General features: G+C 39.4%; 1 protein-coding gene across 1 annotated transcript in view; it reads left to right on the plus strand.

The window, feature by feature from the left end:
* The window catches only part of ELP3 (elongator acetyltransferase complex subunit 3), a 95,343-nt gene that overhangs the window by 62,052 nt on the left and 7,813 nt on the right, over nt 1–25,478 (plus strand). The window contains exons 11-14 of the mRNA XM_021665161.2: nt 690–780; nt 3,533–3,598; nt 5,173–5,400; nt 7,023–7,104. Coding sequence (XP_021520836.1) covers nt 690–780; nt 3,533–3,598; nt 5,173–5,400; nt 7,023–7,104 — 467 coding nt within the window. The remainder of the gene's footprint in view (nt 1–689; nt 781–3,532; nt 3,599–5,172; nt 5,401–7,022; nt 7,105–25,478) is intronic.

The following is a 25,478-nucleotide window of genomic DNA, read 5'->3' on the forward strand; positions in this document are numbered from 1 at the left end:
AGATACTGATTTTTGTCTAGAGGAGAGTGTTGGAGCAACTGAAATGGAACTCATAACTTCAGCTTTTGATGGAAGTTGATGCCTGGCACTTTATGCTGTATTAATGCCAGGAAATAAATTTTATTTCCTCCTATCTTTAGGCAAGCTGTTATTCTTCTACTGCACAGTCACTTTTAACTTAGATTTCTGAGAAACAAGGAAAAAAAGATTGACTGTTTGAGACCAGTTGCTGGCTAAGCCAGGCTTTTGAGCATCCCAGTTACTTGTCATTCAGCAGCTGTATGGGAAAGTGTAAGCTATGTTGTTGAACAAATTTTGTAAAGGAAAAAAAAATATTTCTTGATTTACTTGGTACAAATGTCTCTTGACTCAAAAAAGCTTTACAAATGGTTATTGGGCATTCAGACATTTGTTTAGCACTCTGTAATCTTATAAAGTGATTTCCATCAGCTGCCTTTCACAGAAACCCCAAGAGGTCAGGGGAAATCATAATTTCCTTGATGCAAAGCTGAGGCCTAGAGAAGCTCCTTGTTGGGAAGCTTCACCTCTGATTTCCTGGTCTGCTTCATAGGCTTCTTGCTTTTTTTGTTTTTGTTCTTGTTTTTTTTTTCTTCTCCTTAACATCCTTGCCTTACTGCTGTGGAGAATGATTTCTATTTTGCAATAGCTTATGTTTTTCTCCTGTACAGGGATATTCCAATGCCTTTAGTCAGCTCAGGAGTAGAGCATGGTAACCTGAGAGAGCTGGCACTTGCAAGAATGAAAGACCTTGGAATACAGGTAAGAGTAAATATGGCTGTCAGGCCACAGCTGTAGAAAAAAAAAGGAATCTGAAATACAAAAGACTCTTCTGCTATCACACCGAAAACTAGACTTGCGGGTCAGGTCTGAAAGCCCTCTGATGTTGAAGGGCATGGTCACCAGCCCATGTTGGAGCTAAAGCCAGTGGTGCAGAGGCTGCACCTGTTCCTTCATTCCCTTCTGCTTCCTTCTGCCTGCTCGGAGTGCCAACTGCGTGCTCCACTCCAGTTTCTCAAACCAGTTTTTCTTTTGAAGTATTAGGTGTTCAGTTCTTGACTGAAGAAAAAGGAGATGTGATTCCTGAAAAGAAAGTATCATTTGAAAAGACAAGGATCATGTGCATGAAATAATTACCAGGACTCCTGTGGCCCTACATATACCACTCTCCCATCGCTCTGGCCATTAAAGTCCCTTCTTTGGTCACAGATATTTACTAAGCACCTCCTCTGTGCTGGCCAAGGATGTACAAAAAGCCCAAGAACCTGCAACTTCACAGTCTCTGTGGGAGATTCTTAAGTCATAGCAAGGTTTGAAACTCAGTGCTCAGGAACTTCTAAGAGCTGCTGAAGGGTTAAACCAGGAGTGATATTGAGACCAAGGGCTGACTCCTGAGATCTGCCCTCAGAGATTCTGGATCAGTAGGTTGGGATGGGACTGATCTTTATCCAGCACTAGGTACGTGGTTCTCATGCCCAGTTCAGACGTGGACCCCACTTTGAAAGACATGGTTCCAAGGAGTACATATTTGTACACAGGTGTTTGTAGACCTAAGACATTTTCTTCTCTCACTCAAATTATTATGGAGAAAATTTTTCAGAAAATTGTTCAACGGAGAGTTTGTGAACATTATTGGCTTATTCTACCAAAAAAAAAAGTGAACAATTTTATGTTCTAGAAAAATAGCAAATGCATTTATGGCAATTAATGGCACCAAATAAGATTGTGTGCCTGCTGTGCCTCCCAAGCTCCGGCTGTCCCTGTTGTCCACCTCCTCTCACCTCCAAGAAGGCCAAGGTGACTGGCCTGGCCTGCTTATCCCAACAGTCTCATTGTCAATCCATCTTCTTTAACTCTTGCCCCTTATAAGCCTTGTTAGTCTCTATTAAGGTAAGCTGGGATTGAGTCTAAAGGCTGGAATTCAGTCATAGCCAAAAGATATCTAGTTTCTATAGGCAACATGTTTAGCAGAAAATAAGCACACACCAATCTCTGCCTTTAAAAATCATGCCAAAAAAAAAACCAGCATGCAGGTGTTCATTAAGAACATGGAATAGTAATACATTCCCATGCTAGCTTATGTATAGAACTACTATAGTTCTATCCAGCAGCTGCATTAAGTAGATTAATAATTACAGAGATTTCTTATCTTCATCTGCTGTACAATTTTTGTTTACTGGAATTCATGGACTCTGCATCAGCAAAGCATTATTTTCAGCTAGTTCCTGGGGCATGGAAGTAGCTTTAGTTTTCTACAACTGAATAATAAGCTCTTGTTTTTCTTGTTTTTCTTTTTTTCTTTTTTGTTTTTTTTTGAGACGGAGTTTCGCTCTTGTTACCCAGGCTGGAGTGCAATGGCGCAATCTCGGCTCACCGCAACCTCCACCTCCTGGGTTCAAGCAATTCTTCTGCCTCAGCCTCCCAAGTAGCTGGGACTACAGGTGTGCGCCACCACGCCCAGCTAATTTTTTTGTATTTTTAGTAGAGCTCTTATTTTTCTCCTGGAACTCTGTACATATATAACAGTCCTTCATAAATATACTATTAGTAGAAAAGCTTACGCAACGTCATCAAATTTCCTACAGTGATCTTTTCTCACTGGAAGAAATGTTTATGGTTTGTTCTATGGGGGGAAATAACACCATAGGATATGATGTATAATTGAATAATTACAAGGATTTATAATAATGAAAAGCATTGGTCATTGTAAATGTCTGGTAGCATAGCATGCACTGTGGGTTGTGGAATAGAAGCGAGAGCCACATCACAGATGCTTGGCCATGCAGACCAGGCATTGCATTGGCATCATCTGCAGGTAGCTCTGTGCTGCCTCAGACATTCAAAGAGCCATTTGTGATTGTGCTTCAGAGTATGTAATATATAGCTCTAGGTTCGTTCTTTTCTTTCTCTCTTTCTTTCTCTCTTCTTCTTTCTCTCTCTCTCTTTTCTTTTCTTTTCCCTTCCCATCCCTACCCCTCCCTTCCCTTCCCTTCATCCTTTCTTCCGCAGTGTCCATCTTGCAAAAAAAAAAAAAAAAGGCCATCTTCACATGTACTTTTTTGATATTCCTAAAATGATAGAAGTACGGTGATGCTAAAAATGTTAACTTCCATAAAATGGAGAGGGTTTTAAAAATTTAGGAATTTACTTTTTACTCTTCTGTGTGCGTACTTCTGGATTGTACTTTCAGATAGTTATATCCCCCAGGCAAACCTGTTTTTTACTTTCGTGACTTACATTCTTTACTGCTAAGATTATATTATATATTGATTTTTTTGGAATTCTAAATTTATTTTAAAAGCAATACTACTTCATACATTCTCACTCTGGCTTCCCCATCCTCAAATTGATTAAAGGTGGCTTGATTTTGAAATTCACCTCTTTTACTATAAGTTATGTACAAACTTAATTTTGAGCCCGGGGTTTGGCAGAGAGGTTTAAATAAAAATAAAGATTGAATTGGTTACCAGTTTTACATTTGTGGCCCCTCACCACCACTTTTTTTTTTTGACAGTGTCGAGATGTGAGAACCAGAGAAGTTGGAATCCAAGAAATTCATCACAAAGTACGGCCATACCAGGTTAGTCTTTTCATTTTGTAAGGGACCGGGTCCTGTCTTTATATCATTGCCAAGCCTGGGCCCACATGTTTTTACCAAAGACAGAGCCCCAGAAGCGAATAACTAAGAGCAGAGACTAACTGAGGATTAGATACCAGTGTCAAGCCATGAAAGCCAAATAGGAGAATTCTAGAAGAGCCAGGTTAGGAAAACGAAGTCTGAACCTCATTCTAGCCCAGCACTGTCCAATGGAACTTTCTGCAGTGTTGGGAATGTTCTGTGATCTGAGCTATACAATATGGTGACTGCTGAGCGCTTGAAATGTGGCTTGTACAAATGAGGAACTAAATTTTTAATTTAATTTTAATTAATTTAATTGTAAATAGTCCCCTGTGACTACAAGCTCCATTCGGGAAGAGCACAGTATGATCTGCTTCTCTCTTTATGTGTAACTTGTAACTGTTCAACGGTTTCCCAATGGTGATAAGCGAATGAATAGATCAGCCCTTATCTACAGGGGCTCCACAAGAATTAAGTGTAATGCCTTAACGAATTCATGGTATGCAGTGAATTAACTTCTCTCTTATACTTGTATAATGTCTAGCTGTATGCCGGATTTTCTGTAGGATTTGATTGTCTTGTAGAACCCCATTTGAGAAAGGCTGGAATCAGATGATCTCTGCATTGATGTTTCTGTTCTCAGCATGAATTATTTAGTTGACGTTTTTCACATTTAGGACCTTTTGAGGGAAAAAATAGACCCAACACAATTTGTGCGGTTCAGCTATTTAGCAAACATTATTGAGAAGGAATGTGTGTTGGTCTGAATTGTTCTTGCTCTGGTTACCTTCTGCCCATTTACTGAGTGTTTCTGAGTGTGGCCATGTCCATGTGGTATACCTTCTCTGTGCACACATATTGTTACATATGGCTTCTCTTTAGGCAAAGTATAAGAGCCATTTGTACAGTGAGCTGAAGAGCCAAGAGCCTGTGCAGACTGCTACCACAAAGCTTCCCCCTAGAAGCTACACTCCACGATTGAATTTTCTTTAATCTGTTAAGCCCGTAATTGTGTATATTTTAAGTGCCCTGTGGGATGCCATACTTCCTGGAAATTTCATCAAGGTGCAGGTGACCAGCATCACATTTTTCTTCCCCAAAGATATATTTCAGTGGAGGTGATAAGGAGTAGAAGATGAAACCCAGACCATTCAGCCCCTGGCAGTTTTGAGGCAAAGGGGTGCTCCTGAGAGCTACACATGTGACAGGGTGTGAAATTTTGCATTAGAGACTCTTCATGGAGAGTTGAATGTGTGGAAGCCTTTACTGAGTTGGATCTCTGTAAGAGTCTCAAGGTTAATGAAGTTCAAGTATTTATGAAATTATACAGTTGTTTTCCTTTTATAGTAGTCCAAGAATAAGGTGTGAACTTTAATCTTGGTGCTATTTCAGAGTAGACAAGTAAAAAGAAACATAATTAGTGATTATTCTTACCTTATCCCTAACTAGATATTAGCTTAAATCAATACATACAATTACAAAAATGAATTTGGTTCTTTAATTTTGAATATTTTTTGTGGCCTTTTACTAAACAGGTTGAATTGGTAAGGAGAGATTATGTTGCAAATGGTGGCTGGGAAACATTCTTGTCGTACGAAGACCCAGATCAAGACATTTTGATTGGACTCCTACGATTACGCAAGTGTTCAGAGGAAACCTTCCGTTTTGAACTGGGAGGAGGCGTCTCCATAGTCCGAGAGCTGCATGTGTATGGAAGTGTGGTCCCTGTGAGCAGCCGGGATCCTACCAAATTTCAGCATCAGGTATCCTGTATTCCATTTCTATTTGACATCTAAGAAACTGCCTAAGTAGGAAAACAGAAAAGGCATGGGGTGAAGAGAGGAGGAAGAGGCAGAGGAGGAGGAGAGGAGAAAGAGAAGCGTAGAAACAGAGGAGCCGGCTCCAAAATGGATGATTTAATAATTTTGTTCGGAGATGTTTTCTTTCCAAATTGTACCCTTTTGGGAGAAAAGGACAAACAGATTTCAGTCATTTGCAGCATATCAGATTGAACCACATGGAATTGGTTTTTCTTGAGAGAGTCTTGCTCTGTCACCCACGCTGGAGTGCAGTGGTGTGATCTCAGCTCACTGCAACCTCCGCCTTGAAGGTTCAAGTGATTCTCCTGCCTCAGCATCCCTAGTAGCCGGGATTATAGGCGTGCACTACCATACACAGCTAATTTTTGAATTTTTAGTAGAGACAGGATTTCACCATGTTGCCCAGGCTGGTCTCAAACTCCTGACCCTCAGGTGATACACCCACCTCAGCCTCCCAAAGTGCTGAGATTACAGGCATGAGCCACTGCGCCCAGCCTGCAATTAGAATTTTTGAAAGTAAGAATGTCTAATACTGGCAATCTCATATGGGTCAGCTTATTGTGGAGTCCAGCTAGATGGTGATGGGAAAGCACTTATGAAATATCGAAACACTTCCTAAGGTTAAGGCATATTATACATAGGGGAACCCTATTCTAATCCTAGACAACCTACCTTAATAATTAACTTTGTAAAATTTCCAGAAAATGAGTTAAAACCTAATGATGGATATGATATAAGCTCTAAAATGGATGATTTAATAATTTTGCCTGGTTTCTCAACTTGTTTAGAGAGTAGAGCGGTGGCCAGGAGTGGTGGCTCACACCTGTAATCCCAGCATTTTGGGAGGCCGAGGCAGGTGGATCACCTGAGGTCAGGAGTTTGAGACCAGCCTGCCCAACATGGTGAAACAAACCCCATCTCTACTAAAAATAAAAAAATTAGCTGGGCGTGGTGGCCTGTGCCTGTAGTCCCAGCTACTCGGGAGGCTGAGGCAGGAGAATCACTTGAACCCGGGAGGTGGAGGTTGCAGTGAGCTGAGATTGAGCCAGAGTGATCTCACCCAATGCACTGAGCCACTGCACTCCAGCCTGGGCAACAGAGGGAGATTCCGTATCAAAGAAAAAAAAAGTAGAGAGGTTACTAATAAATAAAAGACGTATTGCCCAAGACGTCCATCATTTAGGGATTGCCTAATTTGTCTAAAAAGATAAGAGGGAATTACTGTCTTCCTGTGTGTAAGGAGGGAATTACTGTCTTCCTGTATGTAGATTACCTTTTGGTAGCTCTTGTTCAAGGGAATTACTGTCTTCCTGTGTGTAGGTTACATCATCCACAAAATACCTTTTGGTAGCTCTTGTTCGAAAGTTACACCTTTTTAAATTGTCTGCTACAGTGTACCTTTGGTTTGATTGGTTTCTTTTTCCTTTCTCCCATAATTGGGCTTTTATCACTCTTATTTTAACAGATTTTAGCAACTACTAAAGTATAGCCTTCTTGTTTTATGGACCCCTCTTAATGAACTTCCTTCCTTTTTAATTCCCACTCCCCTTTGTTGCTGTATGCAGGGATTTGGCATGCTGCTGATGGAGGAAGCAGAAAGAATAGCTAGAGAAGAACATGGATCTGGGAAAATCGCTGTGATATCAGGTAACTTGGGGAGGGTGAAGTGCATGATTCCTTCTCATTTTGAACTTGGCACCACAGTGAAAACTATATTGCTATCCTCTTGCCCCTGTTGATGGTTATTATGTTCAAAATTGGGCTGAGCTGACTGGTGAAGGACTTGTGCTCAAACAAAATTCACAGAAGCACTTTAGTGCAATAGAACTTTCCAAGCGCTCTGAGAGTCAGGACCTGTGACCCATGTCCCCTTTTCTGCACTCTCTGTCACATGGTCACCTCCTCTCTCTTGCTGTGCCCAGTTACTCTACCTGAGCAAATAGAATTTGATGATACGGACAGGAGGAAATCATGGATGTTTTCCACTGTTGTGGAGATTATCACTGTTGTTCAGAAATTAAAATAGAACCTTAGTTGCCAGTACAAGCTGTTTAAAGGCTGAATTCTTGCTCCTTCAGTTTTGTTCTCGGTGACTTTGACCATGGGGAACATCTTTCCCCTGTTTGGGAGTGTACTAGGGAAAAAAGTTTTCTGCAGCCCTCTTAGGGTCCCTGTCTGGGTCTGAAAATAAACTGACAAAGACAGATTAACAGGGGAAAAGCATACACGCTTATTTCATATACATTTTATGAAACAGGGAAGCCTTTATAAGGAAGTAGAGACCCAGAGAAATGGCTAAACCTGAGTATTATACAAGTGCAAAGCATGGGAAAATATGACAGAACACAGGAGTAAGAGCCAAGGGTGATAAATAGGGACGTTTAGCAAGGCCTGTTCATTCAGATTCCTCAAGGTGCCCCTCCGCCTTCACAAATGAAGGTGTTTGTTTGCTCCATGGTGTGAGGGCATCTCTCTCATGAGCATCTCATGACCTGCATCAGGAGAGAAGGAAGGGGAAGGTCAGAGGGTCCTTCCTACATCTGCCATTTTCTGATTCACCTTAGGATACTCAGTATGCCAAGGCACCATGTTTTGGGGTAGTGTGTTCTGAACCCCATCAGGAGCATCCCCATTTCTTAGCTAGGACAGCAGGTCACTGGGGAAGTGGGCATGAAAAGGAAAACTCGGTGCAGCCTGTGTGAGTGGAGCAAGAAAGGACGTAGACCCCCCTTCACATCTGCTGTTTCATACTGTATCCTCAGACATGGCTGCTCCCAGTAAGAAGCCAACAGGGTGAAAGCCAGGATCAAAATGGAGGCTATTTTCTATCCAGCATGTTTGGTTTCCCATAAGGCTAATACATTCCTAAAGCTAAAATATGCCTTCTGAGAAAATCATCTCTTCTGAAAATGAAAGTTGAAAGGAGGTTTTAAAAAAAAAAAAATCAATAAGTTGTTGCCAATCAATAAATCAATACCCATGTTCAGGTTTTAATGATTATAATTATGAAAATGTAATGACTCAGGCTCACTTATAACATTTAGTGTGGTTGAGGTTTTTGGCGCTCTCCAGAGAGAGACCTAAAGCTTTTTTTTTTTTTAAACATCTAGCTTTATTATTTTTTTTTCTGTTATCTTTCAAAGAAGAGGTAACTAAACAAGGGTCACCTGATTCGTACTCTTACCTGTAATAAAAAAGTTTACCTCTCAACTGTTTAACCTGTGGTTGACCAGGAGTACCAGGCAAGGGCCAGACTGACTTGGAACCCCTTCTGCACATGCATCTGTGTGAAGTTGAGAACACCTGAAATTTCCCAGGTCCCTTTTGCCAGAGCACTGTCAGTGTTCTAGTAAAGTACTTGATACTGCAGTGTGCCTCCACATCACCTGGAGATGTTGTGAAATGCAGACTCTGACCCAGTGGGCCTGGGTGGGGCCTGAGAGCCTACTTTTCTTACCACCTCCCACGTGATACCTATGCTGTCTTCACACCACACTTTGTACACAAGCAAGGCTTGAGTATTCTCTTCCAAATGTATTCTTTTCAGTCACGGAGATAATGACAAAACTCTGTGATCCTGGCAGTGCTGCACTTAGTCTGATAATAGTCATGTGACTGTGTGGTGTCTGTGGGAAACTAATCAACGTTAAAACTGAAGAGCGTGCACATTCTATCACGCTCTACATTATTTCATCTGCCTTCGTGACATCTGTGTCTTTTTAGAATGTTGCATGCAGAGAGGACCCCTAACTTGCCTGAGGTCATATCCAATTGCTCATAAGGGCCTCAGTTTCTGCTTCTTCTTTGCGGGGTGATTGCCATTTTCTAAGTGGAAATCGGCATCTGTCCTCTTTCTGCCATATCCATCTCCCTAGCTTTTTATCATCATCTAAATAATGGCTCCATTTCAGATCATCTGCTTGTAGAGTTTCTCAAATAACAAGAAGAGACTTGCTCAAAGTAACAGGGAAGAACCTTTCTCTGTATCAGCTGGTACAATAGGTCTACTTCATTTCTACACAAGAGGTTTCTCTTGACCAGTGAGTTTCTGTAGGAACAGCCCTGTAATGCCTTCTTGGAACTCTAGTGAGTTCAGGAGGGAGGCTACCATAAGCATTACTTCCTGTTACCCTGCCTCAAAGCCCCATCATTGCTCTCTATAGGGGAAACTGCGTAGGCCTTGACTTTCTGTTTGACTTAAGCTCTGGTTACCCTTCAAATGAAAGAACTAAGAACCTGTCTGGATGATGCCTTTTTATTTCTCCAATTTAGTAATCTATTACTCTTCTATGTAAGTTTCTGAATCAGATGCCGGAGAAGTCTATTATTCAGAACTTCGAGGAGGGCAGATATGAAGAGCTTACTATTATGTCATGGTTTTAACGTGTTTTTCCAGTTTTTGCATTTTGACTTTGGTTTTTCTGATGTTGAGTACAATTATGTGTGTGCATGTGTTTTCGTTTTTTGTAAATAGTTATTCTAAGTTAATCCTTAGAATGAAAATCTCTTTATGGTGTCCATGGGCTGCATTTTGTCAAAGTTACCTTACTAGATTAGCTGAAAAGAGGCACTGATTTGGGGGCCAGGGGGAGGACAGGTTGCCCAGATTCCATTCCTGCTCTGCCAGTAGCTCTTCTTGTGATCTAGGATAATTTTACTTGCTGGCCATAGGCCTTTATTTCCTTATTGAAAACAAGTGGATGTGGTTATCCTTTCCAGTTCTCACTCTAGAATTCTACCCCTTAGAATCTTCTTTAGTTCTAAACATGACCAATTTCATTTTGTTGATTAAACTGTAGGTGGGTCCTTTTCTGATGCCATGTTAAGAGACCCTTTAATTTCATCAGTAGATCTCAGTCTCATTGTAGGTTGGGTGTTTGCTCATGAAAATAGTGCTAGTTTCCCATAGGTAGTTCATCCTGTGATCTGTGAATAAGTATTAACTTAGGTCACAACTGTTGACACTGTTTGACCTCAGTGTTCTCCTTTTTTTCTGACCTTGTCCTCAGTTTGTGAATCTGTCCTTGTTCCAGCTATTCAGGCTTCTGTATAAATTGTACACAGTGGTGGCCTAGATATTCTGTCCTGGCATAGCTAGTAAGCCTGAGTAAGGGAAAGACAGAATAATTTATCATTTTGGTTACTCTTATGTAAGAATAAGTTTAGGTAGAATTTTTTTAATTGTGTTTTGATTCATTATGACTTTCCTTCATCTTGCCAGGAGATTTTCTCTATAACTTGGGTTTATAATGTTGGATTCTGCCTCTAGACAATATTATTAGCTACACAGTAGATCTGATTTGAGTCACTACAGAAAGACTCTGGGTATTCTTTTTTCCATATTTAAAAACAAATTGGTTTCTTATCTGTGCTACTTCACTAGATTTTGTTTGTAAGTATACACTGTGTATTTTATAGCAGATTATCTTTTTAAAAAGACAGCTCCCTTTATGGCTACATGAGAAAATTGAAAACTTTCTGGTATATCAAAATTAAATGAAGCAATTTCTCTTGAAAGAGAAGCCTTTAAGTTTATTCTGTTATTTCCTTTGAACTGCATTTGAAAGTGAACCGTCAACTCTAAATGTGAAAACGAAAGCAAAAATGAAATATTTAGTTTCATCAGCATCAAAATCACCATGTATCAAGGGGTCACATTTGAAATGAAGAGTCGTATGCAGTGTTGCCCTGCCCTGCAGGAATTTTTGTGTTGGGCTGGGAAACTCTCACCTTCCCCTCGTTGATTGCCTTTGACTGCAGAGGAAGATAAGTTTCTTCCTAGTTAGACTCCAGATTAGTTCATCACTCAAGACTAATTACTTCACAGTAAGAAAATATTCGATTAGTTCATCACTCAAGACTAATTACTTCACAGTAAGAAAATATTCTTTTTCTACATATAAAAATGGACAAATCAGTGTTATAAGAACCATCAGTTTATAAAATAATGTGTAGGCAGGAAATAACAGCTAATTGCTGCCAAATATCTAAGCAATTAATTAGTCCCTATTAATTCCAAGTGGTATCATTTGCCAGTTTAGCCCATATATCTCTGTCAACACACATCTGTTCAAGGTTGACAAATTGTATTTACTTAAAAACCATGTTTATCTACTTGGATGATCAGCATTCTTTCTTTTAAAAATGTTAAGATGAGTGTTTTTTCTCTCTCCTCTCTCACGATCTAAAGTGCAAGGAATTATACTGGAGAAGCTAACCACAACATCTGAAATGCCATCACTAATAATCACCATGGAAACAGATCTCTGATGTCACACTGCCCGTACCGTTTCCAAAAGGGCAAATACAACCGTGATAGTCACTGTTTAAAAAGCCATTTAACACCCCCAACAGAATGAGTTTTTTTCTTCTGGCAATTTTGGCTAGGTATCAGAACCAATCGTGTGACTGTTTCAGTTTGCCGAGCTAATTGCTATGCAGCAAGATGAAAAGCTATTCCCCAAGCTCCTCTGACTACCTTCGTCATAAGCACTATTCTATTTGTGTCCTTTCAAGTAGAAAATTAATATGGCCATTGGCCAAGAATCGTACAAGGCCGATGGATCGCACAGTGATGGTGAGAAATGAGGAAGAGGTCTGAATGGTTGATGACAGAAATCACTGAAGTCAGAGACCGATAGCCATTTTGTTTAAATCTATTAAAAAGCCAGAGAAGGGGAGAGAAGAGAAGAATTTAAATATAGGGTGAGTAAACGAGTCACTGTGGAGATAAGATCATCCTTAATCATGAGGGTCTTAGTTGTATGACCCCAAAACTACATCACAGTGTCCCCTGCAGGGGTCAGAACATAAATGTACCTGAGCCTTATATAAACCAATATGGCTTTCTAGGACTGCAATTAGTGGTCTTGTTTGCCAGAACCACTGATTAATAAAATCATCTGTGGGCAGAAAACAGCACTTGTTTTGTTGAAACATTTAAACGACAAATGGCTGAGATTTACTTATTGACCTTCACCCTGTCTCCCAGGCTACTGCACACCTCCCTCAGTTTCAGGGGAAGGTAGTTTTATTCCTTGCATTATAATCTAGTTGAAAAGAGGTACATTTGTAACTAGTTTTGTCTGATAATGGATTCATAATCCTTACCAAAATGTCTGGAAAAGCATTTCTTCATTGTAGCATATCTATTTGCTAATGGATACAGGAAGCCTGCCAAATGCAGACCAGTTTGTGCCACCTGCACATGTGTTAATGTGGGACTTATCAGAAAGGAAGGGAAAGAGCGTTTGCCCTTTTGTACTCTGTGCTTTAGTCCTTTACATCATTTATCTTTGTGACAAATTATCCCCTAAATGTTCCCTAATTAAATGTACATTTTCTGGGTTCTGTAGATTCCTCTGTTCCATTTTGGTATTCTAACAATGATCATATACGTTTCTCTTTTGGTACGTGTTCCAGTAGTATTTTTTAAATCATTATTAATATCTCTTTAAAGACGATACAATATAAAGTATTTACTACAAGAATGCTATTTTTCAGCATCATCATTAGTCAGACTAGCATTGATGATATGAAATACTACTTTGCTAGATCATGAATTAGCTGAATGTTTGCTAATTGGTGTCTGTTGCAGCTGCACTGTGGCAGCATCATTGCATAGCTTCTCCCAGGAATCTGTATTCCATGACTTGACACTTACTCTGTTTGTAGGTGAATCAGGTACCAGTATGTAGTACACCTCACATCAAGTGCATTAGACCATGTCTCACTTGGCATCACAGACTGTTAATTAGTACACATGTTTTGAATATTATTGAATAGGCCACTAATGAGCTTCTACTGTTTGGATCTTGGAGGCAACTGAATTTTTGTGAAGTTTCCCAGGCAGAAGCTAGTGCTACTGATTTGGAGTGGCTGATTGGCAGTTGAAGAACAGCATTTGGCAAATGCTGTTGCTAATCCCAGGTCCATGCAGTCCAGCCTCTTAGGAAGTTTCAGAGTGTGCACACTGAGATCTTGAAGTCCAGCCTTGCTAATGTAGACACACAGCACATTTACAGACTTTTTCTCCCCACTCTTGTTCCTCTTAGTTTATGGATACAGGGAATGATGGTCTTAACACTTTTGCTTAGGAGGAATAGGATTATATCATGTGATTTCTGATAACATTCCTGAAAGGTCTGGAAGCTTTGAGATGAATGACTACCTTTATTTAAAATTAGACACTTCACAACACTTGACAGACTTTTTTTCTGAGGAAGGAAGCTCTCTCCAAAAGCAGCCTACCCTACACTGGTCACCACCAGCTGTCTATCAGAAAGTCTGTTTTCATAGTTTGTTGCAACATTGACTATTTATCAATGTCACTTTAATATGAATAGTACTGTTCTTTTCTCTAAATATTTAACATTGCCTTAATTCATTCAGTTTGATAAAGCTTTTCTATTTTAGATCTGTTAGAGGCAGGGATTTGGCAACTTCTCCTATGGTGAACAGGTATTACTGAATAATGCTGGAAAATATTGGTCCTGCCTTCCTTAGTAGCAACCAAGATACTAGTTTTGTAAAGCCTTTTAGTTTGGAGATTTCTGATTCCAACAGAACACATGCAAGGAATTTCTTATTCTTCAGTGGGCCTGGCTTAAGCTGTTGTCTCTGAGCAACAGCTCATATTTCTAAGACAGTGCCTGTTGGACTTAGAATTGGAGATAGATTGTGACCATGGGATAATTTCCTTATGCACCCCATCCTCTACTCCCTAAGCAGGACACTGTCCACTTGGCCACCATTCATGAATGAATTGCTGGGGTTCAGTAGAGCAGTCCCCATGTCCCAGATCTCTACCCTGTATGATCTGTTGCCTCACTGCAAATCCTAATAATTAGTGGTTGTTCTGGTTATTTATTATTACGTAACATGCCACCCAAATTTTAGTGCTTAAACCACTACCATTTTATATGCTTAATGATTCTGTGGGTGAGAAGTTCAGCAGGCCATAGAAGGGATAGTTCTCTCTGTTCCGTGATGTCAAGGGCCTCAGCTGGGATGGCTTAAATGGCGGTCAGTTGACTGGGATGGCATGTCTGGAATTTCTGTTCTAACAGGGGCTGTCAACATGAGCAACTTGGTTATTGTCCACGTGTCTGCTCCACATGGCTTGGGCTTCTTAACAACATGTTGGCTGGGTTCTAAGGGGAAGGATCAAAGGCCTGGTCTTAGAAGTCCTAGAATGTCTAATAAATTACCCCAAAACTTAGTGGCTGAGATAATAAGCATTTATTGTCTCATGGTTTCTATAGCAGGAATCTGAGAGTGACTGAGCTGGGTGCCTCTGGCTCAGCATCTCTCACCAGGCTGTAGTCAAGTTGTCAGCTGGGGCTGGGGGCTGTAATCATCTCAAGAGTCCATTGGAGTTGAAGGATCCCCTTCCATGTTCACTGTGCAGTTTTTTACAGGCATCGGTCACAAGCTGTTGGTCTTAGGGCTGTGGTTCCTCACCATGCCTCGTGGGTCCCTTTACATGGCTGCTTGTCATATCACATGACAGCTTGCCCTCTCAGTGGGAGTGGTCAGAGAGAGAGTGCCCATTCAAGATGGCAACCATAGTATTTTTATAACCTAATCTCAGAAGAGTGTTAATGAGTCCACCTCATCCTCAGGGGTAAGGGATTACACAAGGCTGTGAATACCCTAGGTAGTGAACTTTGATGGTCATTTTTAGAGACTGCCTACCACAATGTATCTTCTGCCCAGTTCTTTTGGTTGGAGTCACTGGGCCGGGCTAGATTTCTTTTAAGGGAGAGGAAGTAAATTCCATCTCTATAAGGGAGAAGGCAGCCATCTTTGGATGCTGTCAACTGCAGTGGTAGAAAACATCTCCATTGCTTTGTGATTAGTAGGCATCCAGTACCTCTAATGCCTTCTCCAAAGATAGACCTTTGGGCAGACCTAAATTCAAGAGTTCTTGACCCAACCCTAGTATCTGATTTTCATATGGTCAGTCATGGCAACACAGTCACACCTCACACTTTCCTAGGCAGAGCTTGGCAGGCACAACAAAACTCAGCCTGCACCTGACCCTCTGTGTGCCATCTCTCTTCCACAAAGACATGCCTCTCTGTTTCCCCTTGCAAGCCTATTTTATACCTGATGCTTTAGGTGCATGTGCTGGCCATTTATTTTTCTTCTGGGTGATGGAACGTAGAAGCCTGTCTTTGGGCTGAGGATACATGGTTTCCCTCTGGAGGCTTCCTACCCTTAGCTACTTATTCTCCCCCACAAACACCTGGAGAAATTTTATGCACTGTAAGAATTTTTTTTTTTTTTCATTTGGGGGAGTTGATAAGCTGTAACATAGAATTTGCCATTTTAACTGTTTTTAAGTGTATAAATCCATGGCATTATTTACATTTACAATGTTGTACGACCATCATTATTTCCAGAATTTTTAACACCGGAAACAAACTGTGAACCCATTAAGCAGTAACTCCTAGCTCCCTCCACAGTGTTCTAATCTACTTTCTGTCTCTGTGAAGTGGAATTGTACAATATCTATTCTTTTGTGTCTGGGTTGTTTCACTTACCGAAATGTCTTCAGTGCTCATCCAAGCTGTAGCATGTCTCAGAATTTGCTTATTACGGTGTAATAATATTACGTTACGTGTGTATACTACATTTGGCTTATCTTCCGTCAGTCCCATAGACATTTTGGTTGCTTCTACCTTTTGGCTGTTGTCAAAAGTATTGCAGGGTGTACAAGTACCTGTTTGAGTTCTGCTTTCATTTCTTTTGCATATATACCCGGCAGTGTAATTGCTGAGTCAAATTGTAACTCTTATGTTTAACTTTTTGAGGAACCACCAAACTATTTTCCACAGTAACTGCACCATTTTTCATTCCCACCCACAGTGCACAAGGATTTCAATTTCTCTACGTCTTTGCCAACACTTAAGATTTTTCTTTTTAATAGCCATCCTAGTGGTATCAAATGGTATTCTGTGGGAGCGGAGTTGACTTATATTTCTGTAATGATTAATGATGTTGAACATCTTTGTCATTTTTATCTTCTTTAGATGTCTATTCAGGTCTGTTGCCCATTTTTTAACTGGATTGTCTTTTTGTTGTTGAGTTATAGGAGTTCTTTGTATTTTCTGGATATTAGACTAAGATAGGTGATTTGCAAATGTTTTCTGCCATGCTGTGGGTTGCCTTTTCACTTTCTGAATACTTTGCTTGGATGCACAAAAGTTTGTAATTTTAATGAAGTTCAATTTATCTGTTTTACTGTTATTTGTGCTTTTAGTGTTATATTTAAGAAACCATTGCCAAGGCCAAAGACATGAAGATTTTTCTGTATGTTTTCTTCCAAGGGCTTTATATAAAGTTATAGCTCTCAAATTTAGATCTTTGACCTATTTTGAGTTCATTTTTGTATATGACGTAAGAGTCTAATTTAATTCTTTTGCATGTGGATATCCAGTTTTTCTAGCACCACTTGTGAGAGAGACTTTTCTTTCCCCATTGAATGCTCTTGGTATCCTTGTCAGAAATCAATTGAAAAGACAAGTCAAAGTTTATTTCTGGGCTCTTTGTTCTATTTTGTTGGCTTGTATGTCTATCTTTACATCAGTACCATACTGTTTTAATTACTGTAGCTTTGTAGTAGGTAGGAAGTATGTGTCTCCAACTTTGTGCTGCTTTCTCAAGATTGTTTCTGGCAATCCTGGGGTTTGTGAAATTCCATATGATTTTTCACATGGCTGTTTTTATTTCAGCAAAAACCACCATTGGGATTTTGATAGGGATTGCACTGAATCTGTATATGGCTTTGGGTGCTATCATCATCTTAACAATGTTAAGTCTTCCAGTCCATGAACACAGGATATCCTTCCATTTATTTAGTCTTCTTTAATTTATTTTAGCAGTGTGCCAGTCTTGCACCTCCTTGCTTAAATTTATTCCAAGATATTTTATTCTTTTGATGCTATTGTAAATGAGACTTTTTAAATTTTGTTTGTGGATTGTTTATTAGCATATAGAAATAAAACTGATTTTTCTTCTATATTGATTTTGTATCATGCAACTTTGCTAAATTTATTAGCTGCAATAATTTTGGGTGTGTGTGGATTCTTTAGCATTTTCTGCATATAAGATCATGTCATCTTAAATAGAGATAGTGTTAGTTATTCCTATCTAATTTGGGTGCCTTTTATTTTGCATTCTTGCCTAATTCCCCTGGCCAGAACTTTCAGTACTGTGGTGAAAATGGACAACCTTATATGGCGTCTCATCTTAGGAGGAGAAGTTTCTGTTTTTCACTATTGAGCATGATATTATCTGTGAGTTTTTCACGTATGGCCTTAACAATGTTAAGGAAGTTCCCTTCTATGCTAATTTATTGGGTGTTTTTATCATGAATGGGTTTCATCAAATGCTTTTTCCGCATTTGAGCTGATTGTATGATTTTGTTTCCCCCTTAATTATGTTGTGGTGTATTACATTGATTTTTATATGTTGAACTCTCCTTGCATTCCAAGAGTAAATACCACTTGGTTGTGATATGTAATCCTTTTAATATGCTGCTGAATTCAGTTTGCTAATATTTTGTTGAGGAGTTTGGCATCTAGATTCTTAAGGGATGATGGTCTGTAGTTTTCTTTGAAGTGTCTCTATCTGGCTTCAGTAACAGGGTAATGCTGGCTTTATAAAATGAATTATGAGGTGTGCTTCCTCTTCAGTTTTCTGTAAGTATTTGAGAAGGACTGGTATTAATTCTTCTTTGTTTGGTATAATTTACCAGTAAAACCGTCTGTCTGGGCTTTTTCTTGTTGGGACCTTTTTTATTACTGATTCAGTTTCTTGTTATAGATTTAGGTAGACTTCGTTTCTTTATGAGTCAGTTTTTATATGTTTCTAGAAATTTCTTTCATCTAGGTTATCCAGCATGTTGGTGTACAGTTGGTATTCTCTTATAGAATCCTTTTTATTTCTGTACAATAAGTAGTTATGCCCCTTCTTTTCTGGTTTTGTGTGTGTGTGTGTGTGTGTGTGTATGTGTGTGATTTGAGGCTTCTCTTTCTTTTAACCCAATCTAAGGTAAACATTGCTAGTTTTCTTGATCTTTTCAAAGAATGAACTTTTGGTTTTGATTTTTTTTTTTTTTTTCTATTCTCTATCTTCACTCTAATCTACTATTTCCTTCCTTCTGCTAGCTTTGGGTTTTGTTTGCTCTTCTTCCCCACCCCCACCAACCCCCACCAACCCCCCAGTTCCTTAAAGTGTAGAGTAGGTTATTGATTTCAGATATATCTACTTTCTAAATCCCAAATGTGAGCATATATATCTGCTTTTTTAATGTGAGCATTCACAGCTGTAAGTTTGCCTCTGAGCACTGTTTTTGCTGCATCCCGTAAGTTTTGGAATGTTGCATTTTGTGTAATTTTCCTTGTGATTTCTTCTTTAGCCTATTGGTTAAGAATGTGTTGTTTAATTTCTGCATATTTATGAGTTTTCCAGTTTCCATCTGTTATTCTAGTTTCACTTCTTTGTGATCAGAAAAGGCATTTTATATAATTTCAGTCTTTTTAAATTTATTAAGACATGTTTTCTTGACCAGACATATGATCTATATTGAAGAATGTTCTGTATGCACTTGTGGAAAATGTACATTCTGCTGTTAGTGGTAGCATGTTCTATATATGTCTGTTAGATTTAAGTGGTTTGAAGTGTTCTAGTTCACTCTTTCCTTATTGACCATTTGTCTTAATTTTTCTATGTATTGTTGAAAGTAGATATTGAAGTATCCAACTCTTAATGTAGAACTATTTATTTCTCCCTTAAGTCCTGTCAAGTTTTGCTTCACATATTTTGGGGCTCTGCTGTTAGGTACATTTATGTGTTTATAATTATATAAATCTTCTGGATAATTGAACGTTTACTTATACATCTCTGACCCTCCCCCTCTATATTGTTATTGTCACAGATTACATCTTCATCCCTGTATATCCATTAACCTAGACTAAAATTATTGTTTAATGAATTTGCCTTTTAAATAATAGAGGAAGAAAAGAAGAGTTACAAACCAAAAGTGCAATAATACTGGCTTTTCTGTTTACCTGTGTAATTATCTTAGTGTTATTTTTTCATATAGTTCCAAGTTACTGCCAATTCTTTCATTTCAGGTTGAATTACTTCCTTTAACATTTCTTGTAGGGCAGGTCTAGTAGTGATAGGCTCACTTAGCTTCTCTTAATCTGGGAATGTCCTAATTTCTCTTTTATCTTCGAAGGATAGTTTTGTTGGATATAGAATTCTTGGTTGGCAGGTTTTTTTCTTTTGGCACTTTAAATGTGCCATCCCATTGCCCTCTGACCTCCATAGTTTCTAATATCAATTGTTAGTCTCGTTGAGGATTCCTTGTATATGATAACTCATTTCCCTTTTACTGCTTTTAAGATTCTCTCAGGTTTTCAACAGTTTGATTCATATTGTGATCATCATGTGTCTCTTTGAATCTGTCCCGCTGGGAATTTGCTGAGCTTCTTGAATGTATCGATTCATGTCTTTCATCAAATTTGGGGAGTATTTAGCCATTTCTTTAAATATTTTTTTCTACCCTTTGTCTCTCCTCTCCCTCTGCGACTCCAGCAATGCATATATTGGTATGCTTGATGGTATCCCACAGGTCTTTTATTTTTCTACATTATTTTTTCTTTCTGCTCCTCAGACTAGATAAATTCAATTGCATTTTCTTAAAGTTCACTGATTCTATCTACTGCCTCTTGTTAACTGCCATTGAACACCTCTAGTGAATTTTTTAACTATTATATATCTCTGTGCCAGATTTCTATTTTTTTATTATTTCTATTGATATTTCTTCTTTTTAATAATGTTCCCATGATATTCTTTCTTTGTCCATGGTTTCTTATAATTCCTTAGGCATATTTAATGCAGTTGATTTAATGTCTTTTAGTAGTAATTCCAGTGTGTGGATTTCCTCAGGAATAATTTCTGTCAAATTCTTTTTTCCTGTGAATGAGCCATTCTTCCCTGTTCTTTGTATACTTTATAATTATATTAAGAACTACTGAGAGCTACACAATTAGTATAATGTGGTAACTCTGGAAATCATATTGTTCTCCTTCTAAGGGATTGCTTTTGAGGTCTGTAATCATGCATTTGTCCAGTGACTTTTCTGCTTTTTACTTTTTTTTGAGATGGAGTCTGTCTTGCTCTCTCACCCAGGCTGGAGTGCAGTGGCACAATCTCATCTCACTACAACCTCTACCTCCTGGGTTCAAGCGATTTTCCCACCTCAGCCTCCCTAGTAGCTGGGATTACAGGCACGTGCCACCACTCCTGGCTATTTTTTTTGAATTTTTAGTAGAGACAGGGTTTTGCCATGTTGGCCAGACTAGTCTTGAACTCCTGACCTCAAGTGATCCACCCACCTCGGCCTCCGAAAGTGCTAGGATTACAGGCCTGAGCCACTGTGCCTGATCCTCTCTAGTGACTTTTTCAAACTATTTTTGCAAAGTCTGTGTTCTTCACTGTGTGTATAGTTACTGAAATTTTTGTTCTTATTTCTGTGATCAGCCTGTGACCTGAAAGGAATTTTCTTAAATGTCTGGTTCAAAAAAAGAAAGGATGTGTATCTCTTCAAATCTTAATACACTCCACCAGGGTAGTGAGACAGGGTCAAAACAAAGACAAGTGTCTGCACTGGTCCTTCCAGGAACCTCCAAAGTGAAAATAATGCACAGCCCCCAATATTTGGAGGCCTGGGTCCTTATTGCTCACTCCAGTTCCAGCCAGCTGCTCCAGGAAAACAGGTCACTGTCCCTGTGGCTACGGTGGAGCTAAGGAATGAGGGATGGTTGGTGGCTTGAGCACGCTGTTCCCTGGGTGAAGTTTGACAGCCTCTTCCTCATCAAACATTCCCCTAGTTGCTATAAGTATCTTATTAAGTTCCAGCATTCCAAAACAGTTGGTTCCAAGTATTTTTTTCCAGCTTAATCATCGTTTTAGCAGAAGAATGAATCTGAAAATTCCTACCTTGCCATTTTCCCTCTTGAAGTCTGTATTTAAAGAGACTATAAATAGAAAGGGCCCCTCTTCCTACCAGGTTCTAAGATGGAACAGTCTAACTTCTGCAGAGACACACGGATGATTTTTGACATGAGTAAAGAAGTGAGAATGATGTGTTACACAGCAGACATCTTGCACTGATAGAGACAGTATATTTTTGAATCAGATGATTGTGGGCCATCTTATGTCACATCATGGGCCAGACTCCCTGTTAAGAAAAAAACTTTGTAAGAGCTGTAAGATAACCCACCAGCATTAAATTACCATGGTAGTGTCTATTTAGATTGTGTATACCTGCTTTGTAAATTACCTGTTTTTATTTTTTGTTCTTGGTAGACTTTTCAAAATGTATAGAACCACCTTTAGGCTGCTGGGTAGGAGACTCTCCTGAGATAATCTGTTTCCACAGTGTTGGGGCATAATGTGTACTGTGTTAGTTGTAATAACCAACTGACTTGAAAAACTAAGATTATACATGGGTAACCTTTATTAGCTTTGTGTGATTTTTTCTTTAATAGAATGGGAAAAAATTCTTAAAGATTTAAGGTTGAATAGTTAATAGGTTCATTTTCAAACATTCAGGATAAAAACTTTTTCCCAACTTTATATCAGTGCGCATTGTTGAAGAGTAAAATATTGCTATCCTGCCATGAGATCAATGAGAAATAATAGTCTCATTTCAGTAGCAAATGAATGAAACTAATGAATATATCTCCTTGTATTAATGTTGGTAGACATATATCAAGTAGTCAGTAGTTCATTAATTCAACCCAAAAGCAATTAAAACAGTTTCTTTAATTTGTTTTATTTCACTGATTTCTTTTAAACAATTATAAATTATCTCAATGTTTTGCATCTAATCAAAAAATCAGAAATTTACACTTTAAAGGATAGATTCACAAGTTTGGCTATGAGAGTGTGATGTGGCCCCAATTTTAATTCAGTCTAATAACACATTACTAGCAATGAAGGGTAGCCTATGTCCTAACAAGTAAGCATCAAAGAACAAGAATGCACCTGTTAATATAGCTAATTCCTTTTCCTGCTTCCGACATGAAAACATTTAAATTATTAAGCCAAGGTTTTTCTTAAAGAATTCCAAGAAATAAAACTCTTCAATTTCCAGGATTCTAGTACATACTGAGCAAATACTTGATCAATTAAACTGACTTCATTATTTCTTTCTCGATTAAATCACATTAATAATTCCATGGTATTTGTCCATTTGGAATCACAACCCTGGTTCACTTGTTATTCCATAGACATGAAGAACTGATTTCATTCCCCATTTAAGCAGTCACAGAGTTGAGATTATTTAATCTTGCATTTGTTCATTTTAAAAGTTTACTGTAAGGTGTAACAAATAGGAAAGTTTATAAAATGTTAAGGGATGAATTGTTTAATCAACGCCTGTGTGTCTTAGTTCACTCAGGCTGCTATAACAAATAGCTTAGACTGGGTAATTTATAAACAAGAAATTTCTCATAGTTCTAGAGGCCTCATGACCAACTTGTCACCCAAACACCTCACCTCTTAATACTGTTGCATTGGGGATTCAGTTTCAACATACAAATTTTGCGGGGGATCCACATTGAGACCATGACACTCTGTAATCCCCACTCAGGTCAGTAACCAGCATCCAAGAAGTGCCTCTGTTGGTCCTTCCCAGCCGTAATCCCTTTCCTCTTTCTTCCCAGCATCCTGATTTTTTTGGTATTTTCTTTCTTGTTTTTCTACCTAAGTATGTAACCCTTAACTACATAATCTAGTTTTGTTGCATATTTTTGTTCTGGCTACTTTAGCTCAACATTGCTGTGATGTTGTAGTAGCTGTAGTTCATTTCTTTTCATTGATATATGGGCTTCCGTTATGCAGATAGTTAACAATTTATATCTGTTTTAACTCTTGCTGGGTATCTGGGTAGTTTCCAGGTTAGGCTTATGGATATTGTGTATGTATTTTGGGACACATCAAAACATATTTCTGTAGAATGCATACCTAAGAGTGGAATTGCTGGGTTGTAGAGAGTACGTAGATTTAGCTGAGGATTCTGCCAGGTGGCTTTCTAAAATGCTTCTACAACATTTTTCACTATTACAGGAAATGTATGAGTTTCTATTGTTCCATTCTGATGAGTATGAGTGGCAATTTCTTTGTGGTTTTAATTTGCGTTCCCTGATAACTGATGATGTTGACTACCTTTTCATGTGTTTATCGGCCATTTGGAGACCTTCTTTGTGAAGTTGCTCTGCGTGTGTGTATGTGTGTACAGGTTTTCCTAAAATCTACAATTTTTTTTTTTTTGAGACAGAGTTTTGCTCTTGTTGCCCAGGCTGGAGTGCAATCATATGATGCTGGCTCACTGCAACCTCCGCCTCCTGGGTTCAAGTAATTCTCCCTGCCTTAGCCTCCCGAGTAGCTGGGATTACAGGCATGCGCCACTTCGCCTGGCTAATTTTGTATTTTTTTTTTTTTTTTTTTTTTTTTTGAGACGGAGTTTCACTCTTGTTACCCAGGTTAGAGTGCAATGGCGCAATCTCGGCTCACCGCAACCTCTGCCTCCTGGGTTCAAGCAATTCTTCTGCCTTAGCCTCCTGAGTAGCTGGGACTATAGGCATGCGCCACCATGCCCAGCTAATTTTTTGTATTTTTAATAGAGACGGGGTTTCTCCATGTTGGTCAGGCTGGTCTCGAACTCCCGACATCAGGTGATCCACCTGCCTCAGCCCTCCAAAGTGCTGGGATTACAGGCATGAGCCACCGCGCCTGGCCAAGATTTTTTTTGACACAGAATCTCACTCTGTCTCCAGGCTGGAGTGCAGTGGCACCATCTCAGCTCCCTGCAACCTCAGTTTCCCAAGTAGCTGGGACTACAGGTGCGCGCCACCACACCCAGCTAATTTTTGGATTTTTTGTAGAGATGGGGTTTCACCATGTTGGCCAGGATGGTGTCAATCTTTTGAACTCATGATCCGCCCACCTTGACCTCCCAAAGTGCTGGGATTACAGGCGTGAGCCTCTAGCAATGCAATGCCTGGCTGGTGTTTAAATCTTCCTCTACCTTTATAATCACTCAGCCATCAAGTTGTTTCTTTCTTTTTTTTTTTTTTTTTTGAGATGGAGTTAGAATCACAAGCTAGGTAGCACTTAGGTTCATTTCCTGCTCTTGATTTGTGATTTATTTTCCCTTTTAGAGGAAAGGCGCACGTATTTTTTTAGTGTCCTAAGGCTTTACTCTGGTAATGCATCTATCCCCTTAGAACAAAAGGCTGTGGTAACTTGGAGGAACAAAGATTTGGTTTTCAACCAACTCAGGCGCCACACAGACTGGCTTACTCCATCCCCCCACTCTTTCCCCTACTATTTCTCTCTAAAATAGAATCACAGCAGAATTTAAGTAAACATCTGGGTTTGTTCCTTTTTTTTTTTTTTTTTTTTTTTTGTCTTTGGTTAGTCTTTCTAAGGTTTTGTGGTTTGATTTCCCATTTTTACTAAAAAGCATTAAGCAACCCCGGATGAGCATGCTCCCGCAGCCAGGGGCCCAGGCTTTGGTAGATGCATTGCCTGGAATTTCCTGCCTTTCCTGAATCCTCAGTTAGCGGAGTAAGCTAAACGGTGCGTATCTTTCAGAGAGGGACATGGAAGCAGAAAGCAGAGGATTTCTTTCCCATGATGAGGGACTTGAGGACATTCAGTTCAGAAAAGGATGAGAGAGACGCTGTTGCCCCTGCTCTCCTCCGGGCTGGAGATTCACAAGGAGGCTGGGGCTCTTGGCAGCCAGCCTTGGAGCAGCAGCCAGAGGTCATCCTCGGGAAAGGGCTTTCCCAGAGTGCTGAATGCCTCTCCTCTTGGCCCAGCCCAGCCCAAGCAGGATCCTCTGCCTTTAATGTAACCCCTTTCCATGGGTCTATAGTTGATCTGAAGTGTGCAGCGGAAGTCATTTTAATAACTGGTATACAGTAAAGTTCACT

The sequence above is a fragment of the Aotus nancymaae genome, unplaced genomic scaffold (assembly GCF_030222135.1).
Source record: "Aotus nancymaae isolate 86718 unplaced genomic scaffold, 86718_ANA_hifiasm-v0.15.2.pri h1tg000079l, whole genome shotgun sequence".
In the NCBI taxonomy this organism is placed as follows: domain Eukaryota; kingdom Metazoa; phylum Chordata; class Mammalia; order Primates; family Aotidae; genus Aotus; species Aotus nancymaae.